At 42.5% G+C, this 20009-nt stretch overlaps 2 protein-coding genes across 2 annotated transcripts; one reads left to right on the plus strand and one right to left on the minus strand.

The window, feature by feature from the left end:
• Positions 1–8354: 8354 nt before the first annotated feature.
• On the plus strand, positions 8355–12976 carry EAF01_006165 (uncharacterized protein; the record flags this gene model as incomplete). Its single annotated transcript, XM_038914419.1, has 4 exons — positions 8355–8476; positions 8546–8809; positions 8857–12890; positions 12945–12976. 4 exons carry the CDS (start codon positions 8355–8357, stop codon positions 12974–12976), a joined length of 4452 nt encoding a protein of 1483 aa, XP_038770868.1.
• A 2270-nt stretch (positions 12977–15246) lies between these two features.
• EAF01_006166 (uncharacterized protein) lies at positions 15247–16491 on the minus strand (the record flags this gene model as incomplete). The annotated part of the gene is made up of 2 exons (XM_038914420.1): positions 15247–16346; positions 16398–16491. 2 exons carry the CDS (start codon positions 16489–16491, stop codon positions 15247–15249), a joined length of 1194 nt encoding a protein of 397 aa, XP_038770869.1.
• Positions 16492–20009: the final 3518 nt, after the last annotated feature.

The raw sequence follows: 20009 nt of genomic DNA on the forward strand, positions 1-20009 counted from the left end.
TTATTGATATAGGATATAATATATTAAGGTTTATTAAACTATTCTATTAATATAGGGGATAAAACTATATTATAGGACTAGATAATTGAATAAAATCGAAATAATAAATATAATAATATCGAAATACTATTGCTTTAATAATATATACTTTATATTAAAGGATTATTATTTTTTTATTTATAGTTGATAGTATATTGTTTGTTATATAAGGTGGTATTGAAATTGATATTTTGTAATAATATTGTATACTAATATAAAATACTATATATCTGAATTAATATATTATAAAGGTTTTTCGGAAGATTTGACTTTTCTTTTTATTATATAAAGTAGTTATAAGTATATTAATAGGATATCAGATATTATATTAATATATTTTTTATAAAATATTTCTTAAAAAAAGTAAAGTTTTTTAAAAAGTTTTCATTTTTATTTTCTTATATTCAAAAATCTTCTTTTTTATAATTAAAATCCCCCTATAAGATCTTTAAGTATTAAAAAACTTAAATTATTATAGAAATCTATAATTTAATCTTTTCTATTAATTATATTCAATATAATAAATCTATTATTGATAATATCGATATTAATAGTTCTAATATAAACACATTAAATCCTCCTTTTCAATACTAATAACAATATCTCCCCAACCCAGATAGATATTAATTCAGCAATTTCAAGAAAAAATAGAAATTGATATTTTAATTCGAATATAATAAAGATTAATAAGTTTTTCCAAGAAAATCTTTCCTTAGTTTTTTCGTGTTTTCTAATCTTAGGAATTATATATTGTGTGATTTTATATATATTTAGGTAGGTAGGTAGGTATAGGGAATATTACTTGTACATATGTCTAGGTATGTCAACGAGATGAATGAGGAGAGGAATGAGTGGGTGTGAGAACCTCGAGTGGATTTGTAGATTTGTGGGATGATGGATGGGATTGAAGAGGTGAGGAGATGGGATATTCGAAGTCGATTTTGGAAGTCTGGATTGGGATGGGAGGAAATGAGATGCCTGTATTTGCTAGATAGATCAGTAGGGGGGAGAAAAATAGCCAGGGGGTAGGTAGCGAGGGAGTAGCTAACCGATATTGAACGCGCCATCCCGTCGGTAGGTACTGAGTGAGATTTAGAGTGAGGATGTGGTGATTGGTGAGTGGTGTGATGTGTATTTGGGTATGAGACTTAGGAGAGGGAGTTGATAGGAGGTGAGTTGGGTATGGAATTGGAATGGGCGGATATGTACATTATATGTAAGACTACCTAGATGTAAAAATCCATCCAAACCCTAGGGTTGATCGTGTATCAACGAGGATGTATGATGTGTGACGAGGAGAAAGGGACACGGAGAAATCCCGAGGATAGTATTGTGGTGTGGCTGGTGTATGTTACCTATTTCGAGGATGCAAGTAAGGTTGATTTATGTTTGTAACTTGTTTTGGGAGATGGATTTGGATTTGAGATGGATGCGTGTTATATTATGTTGTGATTGAGTTTACTTGTGTGATTTTTTACGTATCTTGTATCTTGTATCTTTGGGTTATTATTGAGACACAAGTGTGAGAGGGAGTAGACGCAGAGTAGTCCATCATGATAAATTGGATATGTTGGTTTGTCTAATGTGGCGAATTAGAGATTTGTATTTATGTTTACATCAATGGATGCTAGGACTGCACTAGGTATGTTTGAATAGAGATTATTTACATGCATGATACAAGATATTGTAGCGGTGTTACCATGGACTCGGGGTTGAGTTGATATGGTAATATGATATGCATGGAGTAGGGGATGGTATGGCGAGAATTAAAAGGAGTTGATAATTCGATTGGTTAGTGGAATGGAGATGGATATGGAACAGGAGCTTTGAGGTTCTACACATGTATGTGTGTGTGTCTCGTGGTACGGCATTTTCCTTTCTTTTTGGTTAAGCAGCTCGGTGGAGATTAATAGACACCGTGGATACCACGACACTGCGCTGCGATTCATGATTTGGGAAGCATAATAATTGGATGGTTATTAGCGGAAGTAGAATGTTTCTTGGCTCTCTCTTTGCCCATGAGGTGAGGTTACCTATATTAATAGGAGAAAGTACGAACACGAGGAAGATGCAATGTAGTAGGGCCTTATATACAAGCGGATTCTGGTTCGGAGTTGTTTGTGAAGTGTCATTGAATGCTCACTGGATGCTGTTCAGATGAGAGTGATGAGTATGGGTGAGATGACGAAGGCGAGATTAAATAGTAAGAGTAATTGGTTATGGAGAAAAAATCATAAAGTCGGAGAAATCGAGCAGCGTAGATATCTCGAGGATTATTTCACGGTCGTGTACATTAGGTAGGTAGGGTGGGCAGGCAAGGATGAAATCTGAAGCCCCGTGCCGAACACCTTCGAAACGAAACAACGTTGTAGAGATTCCAGAATCTGAGTCGATGAATAGGATCTAGGAATGATATTGGTTGAGTAGGTAGGTACGTAGGTAGTTATCAAAGCAAAGCAAGGAAGAAATGAAAATTTAGATATTCATGAAGAATTTTCCCTGTCCCATCTTGGCTTTCTTGACAAGACACAATATGGCGACGAAGAAGACCGACCCCATATGTACCACTGGATTCATTCGATTGACTAGGACGTGTGAAATGGAAATGTAATACCTAGTATTCTTCATCATGGGACCTTGTTTTGAGCCTCACTTGAGGTTTAGCTGAAAGGCAATTTATTTGAGGGTGTGAGTTGTGGGATTTGATTGGGTGTTTTGGTGTGGGTGTTAACCGCTGGGAAATTTAGAGTGCAGTGAGTGAGTGAGTGAGTGATATGTGGATGATTGACAAGAGGATAGTCAATGGAGATGGGGGAAGATGTGAAATGTGATTGATAATGTTTCATATGTGATAAGATTGGCATAGCCAGCCTGGATTTCAATTGCCGTCGACCAATAGATGATGGTAGATACATCTGCAATGTGTAGTCACGGCACTGCCGTTGAAATTGTAAAAAAAATAGATTGCAGTATGCGAGTATGCTTAACTACTCTCTTCATGCATGTTGAATATCATTTTTACATAATATATATATTACATAGTCAGCGTAGCTTAGCTATAGATAGACTGAATCGATTAATAATAAGAATTTACTACTACTATATATGTCGTAGTATATGTACCTACTATATATGTAAGTCTTACATACTACGACGTCCTTAGAAGCATTGATCGCCTACGTCTTGAACGGTGTCTCCGCATCACGCCATGATTAACAACATATCTTCCTGAACCTAACTCTCCACCCATGTTTCAAAGCGTCATTCAGGGGACGATACGCCAAATCGTTGTGTGTGGAAATGAATTGGTGTGGTAGGAAAGGTTTTTAACTTTCTCTACTCGTACCTACCTAGGTAATTCATGGCACCATCCCCTCCTTTTGCATCGACGAATTGGTTCACGTTACCAGTAATTTGTGAATCACACTGCTTTTGCTCAGATTACTTCAGTGTCTCTGGGGTGGTTGTGCTTGGCTTGCCGTCCGTCGATCATACCCCCGAGACCCCTACTTTATGGTGGATTGAAGGAAGGCGTGCAGATGAACTGGGTTTTATATGCAACTAACTACCTACCAGACTTAAGCCTTGGGGGTTCGATAGTGTAAAGTCGCCTATCAATTGGCGATAAAGGGATTTTGGGATGGCTATGGGATTCTGGTCTCATATCAATACATTCACAACGTTGATTGATTCGAGAGATCTCAACGATGGATTTTGGCTTTGGTAAAGGGGGTGTGAACACATACCAAGTGTTGGAACTTGGGGGTTAGAATTCTAAAGAGCTATTATAGATTCGCGCTGTGTTGAGGAACTATTGACTTCATTTTGACAATACTCCATCCAGTAGCATGAGGCTAAATTGTCAGTGATCTTTCCTTGTGGCGGAAAATAAAACTTGGGGTTTGTTTCTCATGTTTCGGAGTCGTATCTACAGACGCTGTGGGTAGCATTGTTACCATATGGGAAAAGGATATTTATCGTGGATAAATGCATTGTGTAGGCATAATCATCATTGAAGTTCCTTTGCATGAATTTGTCTCCGGAATCCACGGCTAGGTGACAGGATGTCTTTTTAGTAACGAACATATCAATGAATATGTCATTTTTGATCTACAGAGTAGATAATACCCAGGTGAGAACTCAGGCTCTCTCAAGTACCGAAGCATTGACCCTCGTTCCCAAATACGAATGTGATATTTTTTACGGAGTATATCATCATGACTCAATTTGTGAAACTATTTTGTTATTCAGATCCTTCTTTGACAAATGGGGAAGAGGGAGGTTTTCTGATTTATTCCCCCCCAGCCTGACTGACCGTATGTCTGTGCTTGGAAGGGGTGACACGGGTTGCAGAAGACGCTGTGAACTTGAGGCTTGGAGTTTATTTGAGATTTGATAAGATCTGAGGGGTAAATGGAGGAGGGGATGGAGGGACAATTAGAACTTGGGAGAGAGGGGAAAGGGAGAGAGAGGGGGGAGAGTAATGAAGTGATGTATGTCAGTCATATCAATATGACGACTAATTAATAACGAAACGCGAAATTGGTACATATAATCTGGAAAGGGAAGAAAAAAATAAGGTTTCAATAATTCAATAGATTCAATCTTCCTGACCTATTCTTTCCTTCTGTAAAGCCAGGCCCCCAGTTCAGAGAATTCAAGAGTGGATTGGTTTCTGTTGATAAGACCTGCATGTGCATGTATTGTGATATGTACTGGGTACCTGCACCAAGTTCCTCCTGCTGCATTGCATATTATTAAGTATTGAAGAAATTATTTTGGGGGGTAGTGAGAAGTTGGAGTTGCTTTTGATTCACAGTGTGAGTAGTGATACTCTTCTTCGATCACTTTGTATATTGCATTGGTGATGTTGAGTATTTAGTAGGTGTATTATTAGTACTTGGTGTTTGTGTCGCAGTCGGGTAAAGCATTTCTATAGACTTACAGTACTCAGTGGACAATAGCCGAATTGATGAAGGGGTATTGGAATTGGGGTCTACGGAGTAATGGTATCAAAAGTGGTGGTATTTAAGGATTAGGTACTGTATATTAGATAACGTAACGTATGGGGAACTCGGACATATGGGGAACTCGGACACTTTTTCAATTATTCTACACGCGATCTTGTTCTACGAGCCACACAATCCTCCAATTCCAATTCCGAATCACTTGAACTATTCTCTAGCTCTTCTTCTTCAATCTCTTCTTCTGATTCTTCAATTGGGCGTTTGCGTGGCCGTCCTCGTGGCTTTTTCTCCTTCGGTTTTTCCTCCGCCTCACGTACCATTTTCAATACTTCCTTAGTACTAAAGACAAATTGACCTTGTAATTTGACTCTTTTGCCTTTAGTTCTTTTCTTTCGAGTCTCAATTACCTCCTGAGCATCAGAGAGCTGTTTCCGAAGTAGGGCTATCTCAGCATTTTGAGATTCTACAAGCCTAGTCATTCTCTTGGCATATCGACGAGTTGGCGATGCAGGAGAACCACTGCTTGCTAGAGCTGTATTAAAGATCTGATTTGCTTGCCTTAGTTCTGTTCCATCTGAAGGAGAACTCCTGAATATAGACAAGTCTAGGTCTTGATTGGGGGTTCTCATTTGTGGAGTAGAAGGTTGCTGGGAGGAGTTAAATGGTAATGAATCGAGTACTTTTCGTGGGGCAAAAGGTACTAAACCAGCTCCTCTCCGGCCAGCTTTAATATTAGAAGAATTCAATGCTTTTTTTCTAATATTTTGAAAGAGTTCTACCCATTCAGCTCTTTGGATTCGCTTTACACCAGCTCGAGAATATCGATCGACCTCTAAAGCATGATATCGTTTCATTGGCCCATACACCGCAATATCAAGTGGCTGAAGCAAGTGAGAGCAATGAGGAGGTAATATAAGTAAATCAATATCATTATCTATACAGAAAGCAATAAAGCTATCTGTAATATGGCTTGAATGGCCATCCATGATCAAAAGTCGAGGTCGGTCACCTGACACTTTCTTGGATTCTGGTTCGAAAACCCTTTTTAACCATTCTAATCCATGGCTATTTGAGGTCCATCCATTTGTAATAGTAGAGAACTGCCAGCTTTGAGGTGTGTCCTTTGGAATCCATGCAGAATTCGTATTCTGAGCCTTGAAAATGACCATAGGTGATAGAGCATTTCCAGCTGCATTGACACATTCAAATGCAGTTATCCATTCTTGCTTGCCAGCTGTAACTTTCCAATTCGATTTCTGAGTAGAATCGACTATAATGCGCGTACTTTGAGTACTTCCAACTCCAAATCCGGTTTCATCCATATTATACATATCATCTAATTCATACTTTCGCTTAATGAGACGCGTGCGAAACGTGTCAAACCAAGCCTGAATATTCTCCGGAGTTGCTTCTTTAGTCCGATTAGACTCTAATTGACATGAATAGTATGTTTTAAGTTCTGGATGTCGTTTTTGGAATCTATAGATCCATTCGTGGCCTATAGGTGGAATTTCTGTCGAGGTAGGATTTCGAGATGATGCGACCCGAACGCGTCGAAGACGAATTTCGTCGGCCATTTCCTTCACCAACATAGGTGTAGCAGGGAATCCAGTGATGTTAAGTCGTGAAATCCATCGTACAAGAGTATTTTCTTCTGCGTTTGAAAGAATTTGAGCCATTTCGTGGGTTTGGGAACGTGTTTTCTTCCCAGCCAGCCTATCAGCTAGGGTAGACTTAGGGACTTCAAAATGCTCTGCAGCCTTTCTAATTGATTTAAATTCTTTCAATTGAAGTGAAATTATAGCCTTTTGAAGCTTCTCTTCAATTTGAGCAGATGTAGAAGGTGATTGGGTATGCATAATAAAAGTTATTGCGGTTTCAAGTTGGTGATGGGCTAAAAGTGTCCGAGTTCCCCATATGTCCGAGTTCCCCATACGTTACGTTACTAGAAATTAGCTAGTCTATAGGCAATATAACATATAGTACTACTTTTCATAACAATATAGGTTCATAGAATCTTCGAATCCATTCAAAACGAATCAACCATTCAAAAGCCATGTGAGCCACTTGAGCCATTCAAACTTCATTCTTCACTTCAAAATAAGCTTCAGTACTACCCAGGTGCCCAGACTGCCAGGTCCAGGTACAGAGAGAGAGAGCTAAAGACAAAACAAATTCAAACTAATTATACTAATATAAGAGGCCTCTCTCAGCTTATTCTAAGGTTATATGTACTCTGTTCATACGCTGACCTCGCTACCTACTTTTTCTTTTCTTTTTCTTTTTCGATTCAAGTTAATTGAAATAAGCTGAATGGAATGAAGTTGAAGAGCTTTTATATACGTCTAGATAGGTAGGTAGGTACCTAGGTAATGATCCATACCTCTTAGAATGATGGGCAACAGCCTAAGGCATCAATAATGTCAAGGAAATATACGATCAAGACCCACCAATTTGGCGTATCTTCCAATCAGAAGACTCAGATGGAACTTTACTTTTCATCGCCTAATAAATATCCAGTCATCTACTCGGTATTTTCTACCTTGCCTCCTTGCATACGACATCGTATATACATCTACATTACATCTACACCTACACCTATACCCATCTACATCTATCCATCTATCCATCTACCTACCTACTTACCTGCCTACATTTGTATCTACTATTCATAGAAACTATTCCCATCTCATCACATCATAGCCATTAATCTCTTTTTCTACTCATTGGCCTGGATCTCGCTGACGTGAAGAGTCATATGATTGATATGAATGTCAACGACGAAAATGAATGAATGCAACTAATAACTTCTATATGGATTTAATTTTCTAATGTCGTATTCCTTCCTACCATTTCTTTCTGTACATACCTCTCTACCTATCTAGATACCCAATATCGACATCATCCACTTCGTCAATCTCATCTACCACTTACAGCTCACCATTCACCAATTCGCAAATTGCCATATAATCCCAAAAGGACATCAATAGGCCAATAGGTCAATAGGTCAATACGTATTTGTTAAATCCTCTAATAGAAATATCTCCCGCGCGCCCGGACCCAACTCGATACATCATCACCCTGGTCTCAAGTTTCCTATTTGTACACCATTCCATTGCTTTGAACGGTTTCTACTAAATGTGCGACGTCAATCGGCTCGCTCAAATCATTTCGAAACTCTGATAGCGACAGGCGCCACTCTTCTTCCTTGTCCTAAACCTCTGCGACCAATTACTGCTCAATTCGGATTTCCGACTCCAAAACAGTTGGGCGTGTGAATGCATAGCGAGCTTGAGGAGTGTCAGCAGCCGACGAGCGTACCTGGCGATGTCACAGCTCTCGCAAGAGATGGGCGAAAGGCCTTCTGATACGCAGCTTCATCATCTGCCACAAGAAAGCCCCACAACTGGTCGCACTCACCTTTCTCACTTACCAAATAACGCTTCGCCTGTCTTGGAAACGCGCAATAGGTAAGCTACATACACTTCCCTCCGATATTGAGCCACTTCTCGTGACGGGCACTCACATACTTGTTCTAGTTCCCTGCGCAAGGCTGTTCCTAGTCCGTTACAAACCAGTACCACTCCTACATCACCTTCGAGCAGTGTCACTCCGACAAGAACCACATTTTCTGTGAAAGGTTCTAGCGATCAATATCCTTTCATAAGTACGAAAGCAAGCCAGAGTTCTCTGCAGGAGCCTCGATCGCCAAAAGAGCGCCTTGATGATTTATTAGCGACGGAGAAGAACTTCTATACTTCTGAACATACTGCCAAACCACCGCAGATACCAGCCAATTTGAGGTACTTCTTAGCTTCATTTGTCTGATCAATTAACTCACTCCTAATAGGTACGGCCGACCACTGCAGGAAACGACTTCGAATGCCCCGATACGAAGCGTCTCAACTCCTATCCTGGCAAACGTAGGTTCAACCTCACCTACCGATAAACCACCTGCGATGGCATCAACGACACCTGCACATCGTATCGAAATGGGTCGACAACCACCTCGAACTTCTTCAATTGATTCTGCCATCTCCTCGATATCAAGCAGCGGACATTCATACAAAAACTCGCTGGACTCTAAAAGCTTGAGTCCACAATTTGACGTTGCACAACTCATTCAAGCAGCGGGATCACCGGAGGCCGCTATACAATACTTAATCAAAGAAAAGCAATCACAAACCGCACAGAATTCACAATTATGGCGTTTGGTAGATAAACAGAGGGCTATGATTTTGGGCTTAAACAAGGACCTTGAGCGAGCCCTAAAGGACAAGGAGCGGTACAGGAAAAAGCTGAAGGAGAATCTCACACAGAATGCGAATCCATCACCTGTAGATTCGACACAAGGTCCAACTTCGGAGTCGGGGGAGATGACTTCAGAATCAAGGATCGCTGAGATCTCAGTCCAGAAAAGTATCGACGGACATTTGAACTCCGATGGGTCAAAGAATGGATCTCCAGCGCAACATTCGCCCATGGATTGTGCCTTAGCGCCGTATCCAATTACCCCTCCAGCACCAGCAACGCCGGGACTATCTAACATGGTGGATCCCGAGGAGAAGATGCCCTCGCCTACTAAGCACGCTTTTCAACAATACAATCCTGATTCTCCACCCTTGGGATTTGAGGCATCTCAACTTCAAAGGAAGAACCAAGCGGTGTCCAGTGACATGCCATATAATGCAACCGTGCCACCTTCACGGAATCTACCTTTGGATTCTCCACGGGGACCACCACCGACGGCACCGCTCCCTCCGCCTATGTCATCACAAGGCCCTTCGATGGCGGTCATGGAATCATTGCCAAAGGTCGATCGTGGATCTCCCAAATTTCCACCGCCGAGGAAAGCTCCACCGGCGCCACTCAATCTTGGCAAAAAGACTGGGCCGAGTACGCATTTACGACAGGCTTCGGAGACGAAAGAAGAGTCTGATTCTGACTATGATGATATATTGGAGGTTGACGAGATCCCATCGTTCCCTGATAGAGGTCGACGGAAGACAAGAGAAGAGGATGATAGAGTGCGAGAGATTGCAGCGGCACGAGATGCTGAGGCGAGGAGCCTTTCGAAGAAAAGTTCAAAGGGTAGCGTTAAAGGAACTTCGAAATCGGCATCAACCACACCAAAGGAAGTGATACCAGCAATGCCTCTAAGCCCGCGACAAACCGTTCCAATCTCACCGCCGGATGCTCATTTGCGGGCTCTTTCACCACCAGATGAGAGTACTGGTTCCTTGGCGGGTATGTTGAGTGCATCAAGATCACCTCCTCCAAAGACAGGGATGATGTCTCCTCCAATGATGAGTCCTGGTTTACCACAAAGCCCAAGACCAATGGGTATGTCCTCAAGGCACAACTCATCTCAGTCATCGATGGCTTCACCTCCATTGTCTCCTCGAGGAATGGGTGCTTTCCCAGCTGCCATACCATTGTCACCACGAGCTCCACGACAGCCAATTCCCCTTCCTCCCGGTACTCCAATGTCAATTTCTTCCCCTCATGCACCCCGTGCGGAACCTTTAGTTCTTGTCTCCCCGCAACCACTGGTAATCACTAAGAGATCCGAGGAAACTCTAGTCAACGAAAGTGTTCCAGGGAGGCGACCAAGTGACTCTCCGTCTTCCAGTCACTCCGGAAACGTGATTTATAAAGGACTTGTTACCGAGGAATACCCAGATCTGCTTCTTCCCCCAAATGCTTTACCTTCAATAGATGTGAAGGTGGCTTCGTCACGTTTAAAGCCTTCAAGAGCTAGTCTGATGTTTCCAGCCAATCTAGAGACTGATCCTGTTTTCACTCTTGCAGTATTCGCACGATCGGATGGCAAGGAACTATGGAGAGTTGAGAAAGATTCGGCGTCATTGGTGCATTTAGACCAAATCTTGAAACAGTGCCTTACATTTACAGCCAGAACGCCGGATAAATATCTCTTCAGTGGCCATTCTCCAGCTAAGATAGATGCTAGACGTGCGGCACTAGATCATTATCTTGATGAGCTCCTCAATACGGAGCTGGATACTAATTCTGCGTTGGAGATCTGTCGATACTTGTCCTCAAATACAATGGAGCCACACGCGGATGACCTGACGCCAAGTAGTGATACGGGTTCCGAAAGTCCTGTGAAGACTGGGCCAGGTGGCAGACCTTTAAAGAATGGCTACTTGACCAAGAAAGGCAAAAACTTTGGAGGTTGGAAAGCACGATTCTTTGTGTTGGACGGCCCAGTGTTCAAATATTACGAGTCGCCTGGCGGACCACATCTAGGAACCATCAAACTTCAAGGTGCTCAAATTGGAAAACAATCTCAGCAGACTGATGCCCCACCATCTTCCCGAGGGGAGGGTGATGATGTTGACAATCAATATCGACATGCATTTTTGATTTTGGAGCCGAAGAGAAAAGATTCTTCTAGCCTTATGAGACATGTTTTGTGTGCTGAGAGCGATAAGGAACGCGATGAATGGGTCGAGGCTCTTCTTAGATACGTTGACTACAAAGATGAGGATGAGCATCGTCGCCCAAGTCATGCTCGCTCTGGCTCAAGTAACTCTCATCCCCATGGAAGGAGAAAGGGGAGCTCTCAAGGGAAGCTGGGCGAGAACAATGATCTGCGTGCTATTGGCTACGATATGGCAAAGCAAGGCGCTGCACCACACGGCTCGAAATTGAAGAATTCAGACACACCGTCGCCCCCAAGTCATGGACACGACAGAGATGCCATGTCATTCCCACAATCTCAATCCATGAAATCTATTTCAGCTCCAAAGAACGCCCACCCTATTCAGGATGCTGGTTCATGGGGAAATAAACTGGGGTCATCGCTCCCAGACGAAAAAATCAAACAGAAGAAGCGTAGCTTTTTCGGATTTGGCTCAAAACCAAGACCATCGGTAGATTTACCAGACTTACCGATCAACATGTCAAATCATAATTTGTCACAGATGGCCTACGATCAGCATGGTCCAATTAGACCAGTTTTTGGAACTCCATTAACTGAAGCTGTAAGATACAATCATCCAGCTGATGTTCAAGTTGAGCTTCCAGCAGTCATTTATCGATGCATTGAATACTTAGATGCAAAGAATGCTGCAGGCGAGGAAGGAATTTTCAGATTGAGCGGATCCAACGTTGTCATCAGACAACTTCGGGAACGCTTTAATGTCGAGGGAGATGTGAACCTAGTTACTGACGATCAGTACTATGACATTCATGCTGTTGCCTCTCTATTGAAGCTATACTTGAGAGAGTTGCCAACCACCATATTGACCCGTGAACTTCATCTCGAGTTTATTGCAGTCACAGAGCTTCACGACGTGAACGAGAAGATCAGCGCTCTCAATGGTTTGGTCCACAGGCTACCACGAGCAAATAACATTCTGCTCAGATATCTGGCCGGTTTCCTTATTAATATCATCAATCATTCAGATGTAAATAAGATGACTGTGCGAAATGTTGGGATTGTCTTCTCGCCAACTCTCAATATTCCAGCTCCCGTTTTTGCGCTTTTCTTGCAACAATATGATGGTATCTTCGAAAATGATCCCAACGACCAGGAACGTCGACCTGTGGAGGTAACAGTCACCGCTCCCGCTCTGTCTCCGGAAGATATCCGCTCTCCTCGACGCCAAAAGTTTCAGCAGGATCTCCCAACACCATCCTTCAACCAGCAATCTTTTGGTCAGCAAGGCCCAGGGTTTGCTGGGTTTAACGCAATGACTGGTCCTGAGTATGGTAGTCGAGGCAATACACTAGGAGCTTCTTCCCATGACCAGCAATACGGGGCCTCTAAATCGAAGAGGAGAGAAAGTAGCATGTTCAATATGGGCATGGGGTTGGGACAGAAGAAATCTACCAATAGATTGAAAGAGAATGATCCTCGTAAGGAATTATTTTAATCTCTACCGATAACATATGTTGACGAAAGGGTTATAGGTTTAGTCGACGAAGAATCATTCTTCGATTAGACAGATATCGTTGATTGAATCAACGAACTATACACGACTTCGTACAGGTGCCTTGGACGTATCTATAATCATCAACAAGAACATACATAAAACACGACTGTAATCATAATAACGACGATACTGATTTCGTCTTCGAATTTTTCAGGTGCAGCATTAGCAAGCAAATTTTCAATACCCTTTTGACTTTTTGTATATTACCTTGCATCCACGCGAGCGGCCCCAAGGAAATGAACAATGTCATCTTCTACATACCATTATCACTTCACAACCACACGAGCATCGAACCAGTTCGATTGGCATATCAGAGGAAGGCGAGGAGGTTATACCCATACTTTTTTTTCTATATTATATTTTGTATTGGATCCAAATATTGGTCTGGTCTCAATGCCAACTTTTTTTCTACTTTTGAACGTTTTTCTTTTTAAGCATGATTCAAGACATTTCATTTGATCGTATCTAATTTTAGCGTGCGAGGGTTTGGCTTTTGCGAAAATTGGGAATCAGGAGTTGGCAGTGACTTTAGACTAGAGAGTTTGATGGATGGATGGGGAAGGGGGGTAAAATATTTATGATGGGAGTTACGTGGGAAGGATGAATGGATGAATATATATCATTGGATGATGGCAGACTGGGTACCCGAAAGGTCTCAAGGATGACTTTCGGGGCAGTTGGATGGGATGGAATGGGATGGGAAAGAAGAGAACAATTGGTGTAGCCTGGTGAACTTTAGGGGTGGAGGAGGAAGATAATGGCTGGACCAGTAAAGTACCAGGCTTCTCGTATGATATTACACCCAACTTGATAAGTAGATGACGTATATAATGATACCAAATTTTAGATTCACATGAGGTTTTTGATGTGATCATAGTGAGAATGGGGTTTATGCCTGGCTATTCTTTTGGGTGATGTGGATGGGAAGCAGGGACGGGATACATGCTGTATATGTCTTTACAGGGAGGATAAGGGAATAGATTAGTAGAGAGGAGAGAGTTAGGGATATTAGGACGAGATTTTTTAATTGTCGGGAGGAGGTAGTAAGTATGAGGTAAGTACTAGATGTTGAGAACGCGCGGTTTGTATACGACGTTCGATTAGGTTGATTGTGTTGTTTGGGGAAGTTAGACGGATGGGGGATAGTGCGGGATGTAGGTTGGTAATCATACTTTTATCACTGTGTGATGTGAGGATTTGGTTAGATTTGCAGGCGTTTGTGGGTGGGGGTTTGGAAGTGGAAATGGTTTGGTGGAAGTAGTTTAGTGGGTTTTAGTTTGAATGGGGGATGGGTGGGTTTTGATGGATGATGGATAGGGGATGGTGAATGAGGGGGGGACGTTAGGGATAGGTAGGGAGAGAAAACGCGAAATTCGGATGAGGACGGGGATAGGTTGGAGATGGTGAATAGAAAGAGGGATAGAGAGGTGGTTGGATGAGATGTAATGTGATGATTTAGTGCATTAGATTATGGGGGAGCTTAAAATGAGGGGGTTGCTCGACGGCGAGCAACTCTTGGATTAGAACTTGGAAGGACTTGGAAGGATGGGATTTGTGGCTGGAGGGATTTGAAATGAGATGAGGTGGGATGAGATTTGAGATTTAGAATTACGAAGGATCGTGTCGGATTTGATGAGATGGAGTGAGATGTTGATGAATCCAATCTCTATTCGTTATTTCTTTCGTAATCTGAATATAGCATACTTATTGCTAGCATAAATGAGTTATAAGAATAATATTGTTTCAGCGTTAGAATATTACATCAAGTATTTCAATAAAAACGTATGCATAATAGAATAGATGTTTGTCTATAAATTCATGAATCTTTTATTCCTCTCCTCTATCAATCGATCAATCATTAAACTGCAATATAATGCATCCAATAAGTAAATAAACAAACGTAAACGCACGCTGAATGGTATAAATCCTTGTGTCAAATAACTCCCATCCATCCATTCTTCCATGATGCAATGTCCATATGCAATGCAATACTATGCTAAACTTCTTTCACTCATCTATCTTTTCTTCTCTAAACCATGCTGAACTGAACATCAAACATCCCCCAAAATCTTCATGTGGGTATATCATCATCGACAGAAAACTGTCCATCATAACCTATACATGCATGCATGCTGAAAGTGATAAAATAACATCGCCTGCCCCGCAAGAAACAAAATCCATTCACGCCTAATAATATATCAGGAGGAGAATCATACATCTAATTCGTACTGTACACTTCTCTTCCTTTCGCACTCATCCACTCGGAAAGAATCATCTCATCACATAACAAGATAACCCAATCCGAGACCCAAAACCATAACCCCAAGATCAAGCATACCGTATTCATGCTTGGGTTTCTTGAGCGAGTTGGCATCGGAAGTAGTGGTTACTTGGGCGAGTGTGGAAGAACCAGTTGTGCTTCCTGAGACGGCGGCCGCGGTGGCTTTTACACCAGCGGAAAGAGTCGCGGTACCGGTTGCGGTGCCGACGGCAATACCACTCGAGGTACCGGTTACGGTGCTGAGGGATGAGCTGCCGCTTGAGGATTTGGTGGCGGTGGATGAGGAGCTTCCTGATGCAGAGGAAGATGAGGATGAGCTTCCTGATGAAGATGCTAACGAGGATAATCCGTTTGCGCTGCATCCACCGGTAGTTTTGATGGATTTGTAATCACCGGTCATATCACCGTAGGTGTATTCGGTGGCACATCCATAGTCTTGAATCGTGACGTTCTTAACGTACATGGTGAAAGGACCTTTTGTGAGATCGACGGCTCCGCCGGCCCAGGAACAGGTTCCTGCGGTGGCGGGATCGGTTACGGCGGCTTCGCTGGCACAGCCGATCCAGCTTCCCATCTTGACTAACATGGGGGTTTGGGGGTAGTTTTTTCCGCCGAGGGTTTGCGCGTCGTTGTAGAGGAGCGTGCGCACGGCGACGCCGTCGATGTACCAGACGGTGGACTCGGCGGTCCAGTCGATGGTGTAGTTGTGGAAGGTGTCGATGGGGGTTGCGACGGCTGGGTATTGGGCACGGTCATAGGTTGTTGTGTTTCCCTTTCCGAAAAAATTGTTCTCCGCTGCGGCGTTGTTGGATCCGAGCCATTCCCAATCGATCTCGTCGAGATCGTCGGATTCGAGAATAAAACTACTGACGATACCTGTTCCGGCGGATGCTCTCACCCATGTTTCGATACGGCCAAACATGATGTATCCAATGTTTTTGATGGTAGGTGCATTGGTTGCGGTGCTGATGACGAATTGGGCACCGAGGGTGCCGTCATATGTCATGGTGGTTCCTTCTTCGACTTCCCAGTTGCTACTCTTTCCAGCGGTAAAGTCGGTCACTTGAAGGCCTCCAATGGCTGGGTCTGCAGGACATGCTGTGTATGTGTTAGTTTTAGTTGCAAGTCATGCGTCGTCATCCAACTTACACTTTGTGGTTGGGTTGCAATCAGTGAATGTTTGTGCACTGGCGAGTCCTGAAAGGAGAACCACAGCAGAGGCTGATATTGTTGAGGAACGCATTTTGAAATGTGTGATATGTGTGTGATGTGTGAGGATAAAAGCTGATTAGAGTACAAGTGTACAAGTACCGGACTTCAAGTACGAAACGATGTAAAGACGCAAAGCGAATGTGAGGGAGTCGAGATATATGAAAGCGAGCGTCCAAACGAAAGATGAACCGTTCGATATGAAGAACCACTTTTCAGGAAGAAGGATGATGAAATATAGAGAATCAACTCGATGCCAAGATGTGGAGAGGAATTTCCAGAAAATTCTTTGGGAGGAGGGGATGTGAGATCAAGAAGTATTCACAAGATAATATGGGGACGAGGTACAAGGCGGGCAGGAAACACAAACTAATCTTGGGGATGTGATCTATTTCAATAAATTCCTTTTCCTGCATTTTTACACTTCTTCCTCTCCCACACGCTCGTGTGGGCTGGTCATGGTCAATGGTCCATGGTGTCAAACTCGAATTCCGAACACAGCCTTGTCGCTGTAAGCAAACGAGGGGCGGGGGCGTGGTCAAACAAACCTTGTATCAGAAGTTCCTTCCTTCTTCTGATTGGTTAAGCGAGAGTTTTTAGCATTGTCATGAAAGGAGGCAGGGGAGGCGTTAGGGAGGCTAATGCCATGTCATTCCGAACTAAATCATTCAGGGCAAGTAAATAACATTATCGTATGCGTCGCCTTGGGAGAGACACCAAATCCATTTTAAGATGCATCGTAAAGTGCTAAATTGATTTAAATGGAGGGTGGATTACTTATTGTGGGGGGTGTGCTGCTTTATTTGTTGATGATGATGCAGGTACGGAGTTCCTCCTCACAATGTCAAATGAAAACACTGGCGATACCTAGGGATACATGATCGACCGTATCAATGATGGGGCGACGGATGAGCACGTACGTTATGTTATTCCCCTTCGTGTTTTGTTGCTCCAGAAAAAGTGGCGCTTTTTTTTCTCTCTTCAGAATTACGATATTGTTTCCATATGGGATCCATATATTTATTGACTTTGTTTCTCGTGTCACGGGCAGTTGAGATAATGAACTAACAGTCAAGGTGGAGAGTGCCTAGTACCGGTTGGTATGCATACTCCATCCCATTTCTAAAGCATACGAAATGATATTTGGTTTGATCCTGTGGGAAGATTAGATGACTAAAGACCCTTCAAGCAATGTGTTTTAGCTTGGCTTGTTCAGCCACTCAGCATTCGTTATGCTTTCTGGTGGCCGTCTAGTGAAACAGAAGGTCGGTTTTATGGTTTCTAGCAAAATGCCACGACTTCTTGGAAGTTGGGCTGCAGATTTTGATGTGATCCACTAGACCCTAGAGCCAAGGTAGTTCCTAGTGGAGATCTAAAGAAGTACGATATAGTAGTATCTATAAAGAAGGATCTCAGGAACACAGCGGATTTAATTAGTCCGGTATGTCCAGATTGACTTAGTTCGTATTACTGTCTACCTAGATATTGGTAGTCAAAGGCTTAACGACGGCGGCTGAGCACATCATACGGTACTGCAAAGAAGCTAGAAAGGGGAAAGAAAAAAATTAAATTATTTTTGGAATTGGAAGAATTGGTCCTGGCTGTGCCACCTCTTTTTTTCACAGAGCGAGCGAGAGAGATAGATGGAGAGAAGGAGAGAAGGAGAGAAGGAGAGAAGGAGAGAAGGAGAGAAGGAGAGAAGGAGAGAAAGATAAATCGAAAATTGGGTCAATAATGTCTTGGTCATTGTTCACTGCCGTACTTGCCGTAATTTGGATCCCTCTACGATACGAATCATCATCGGTACCGAGAATTGGATTGAAAGACAACGACTATCTTCTGTCCTACCGTTCTACGGACAATACAATATATTTGTATCCCACATTCATATATATCATATGCACGATAGAGCGGTGTTACGCTTCTTTCTGTATTTAAGACTCCATTTTCGAATGGCTTTCGTGTTATAAGACGTAAACTGTTGACGATACTGACATAAATTGTGCTAAACTTTAAAATGTTGGTTGTCTGCCAGATTTTTCTTTCGCTATTCCCACTGAGCGCTATTGATCTACAGCCCATCATCATGATTATAGTGGACTATTGTATCATTCTCTTTCAACAGCGAGAGCAATATGCCAAGGTACACATGTTGGTTGAAGTGCCCACGGTTACCTGTTGCTCTTCATCGTTCGGTCCTGGCAGGCCAACCATCGCATCCCTTTCCTTTCTTAGCCAGCAACCAATATTCAATCGCAAAAACGAGAAGTATCCGCTCTCGTATCAATCAATTTTGTTCTCAGCATTTCCATCATCCCACATGACCTCGCTAACCGTACCAATTAGTCCTCGGTATGTCTCGGGGGCTTTTCAAAATCCGTCAACAATACGATATCACGCGGTGGAAACCTGATAAGGGTGGACCTCCCTGAGCCACTCCTTACAGCCTCTTTATCTCTTCAGGTTCAGGGTGACAAGTGACAACTGTGCGCAAAACGGTTTCACTCCGGTAACAAGATTCGGCCTGAGCTCGATTTGAGTTCCCCAAGTCTCGTCCGAAAAGTGACCGTGAACACCCTGAGTTTTACGGAGTACTCGAGAGCAATCGAGTTTCTGCTGCTGAAAATTAAGCTTATCCAATATCTGATGATCGGGAATTCTTTTTCTTCTTTTGCTTCTTGGCAAAGGGGGATTTTGACAGGAGTGTTTGAAATACGAGTTTGGGAATTTGTTTATATACCGCACTTGAATCGCATCGGTTGTTCACTGGACTCGCAATTGAAATGAAGGGGCGGCGCGAAAGAAGCGAGAAGATGCTTAGGACCTCACTTAGGAAGGCTTGATGGTTCTTAAAGCTGTCTTAGCATGCCATTCATTACCTATTCACGCTCATTTGACAGCTCATCTGCTTACCTCCCACAGCTCTTCTACTCTGTATATCTACAATTTCAGCGCTTAATAAGGTTACTGCATTTGAGATCGGTATTGGACAACTTATATCTACAGTTGGATTCTCATCAACATCGCAAGTGCGAGCTGATTGTCTTCGCAATTCGTTTTATCGAGAGATGGAATTTCAATGTCTAAATGTCAAAGCATCATAATAACCCCCATTTTTCGAGTCATGATACCTCCTAGTCGAGAATCATGGCGGTGATGAATAATTAAATCTTACAACAAATACGAATAATCAATTTGGCGCTCTTTCAACGGAAGACTCACAAAGTTACGATAACGTCCCGAAATTACTAATGATTAAGCACTCTATTCCAACCAACAAAAGTTTGTTGTAATTAGGACCAAAGGGTGCTTAATCCTAAACGTTGTAATCTCAGCTCATCGCTCAATTGCGTCGCCAATAGATACGGTTCTATGAGTATTCAACGCCGGGCCGGATAAATTCCGCGACTTCCTTCTTCCCTTGTCCAAATTGCGATTTTCTCTCTGAGAGTTTACAAGTTCAATTCTTTTAGCAATGCTATAACCACTAGGAGCAAGATTTCTGGCAGATATTCTCAGTGCTTTGGATCTCAGCTTACGAAGCCAGGAAGG

This window comes from Botrytis porri, assembly GCF_014898465.1.
Source record: "Botrytis porri strain MUCL 3234 chromosome Unknown BPOR_007, whole genome shotgun sequence".
Taxonomy (NCBI): Eukaryota; Fungi; Ascomycota; class Leotiomycetes; order Helotiales; family Sclerotiniaceae; genus Botrytis; species Botrytis porri.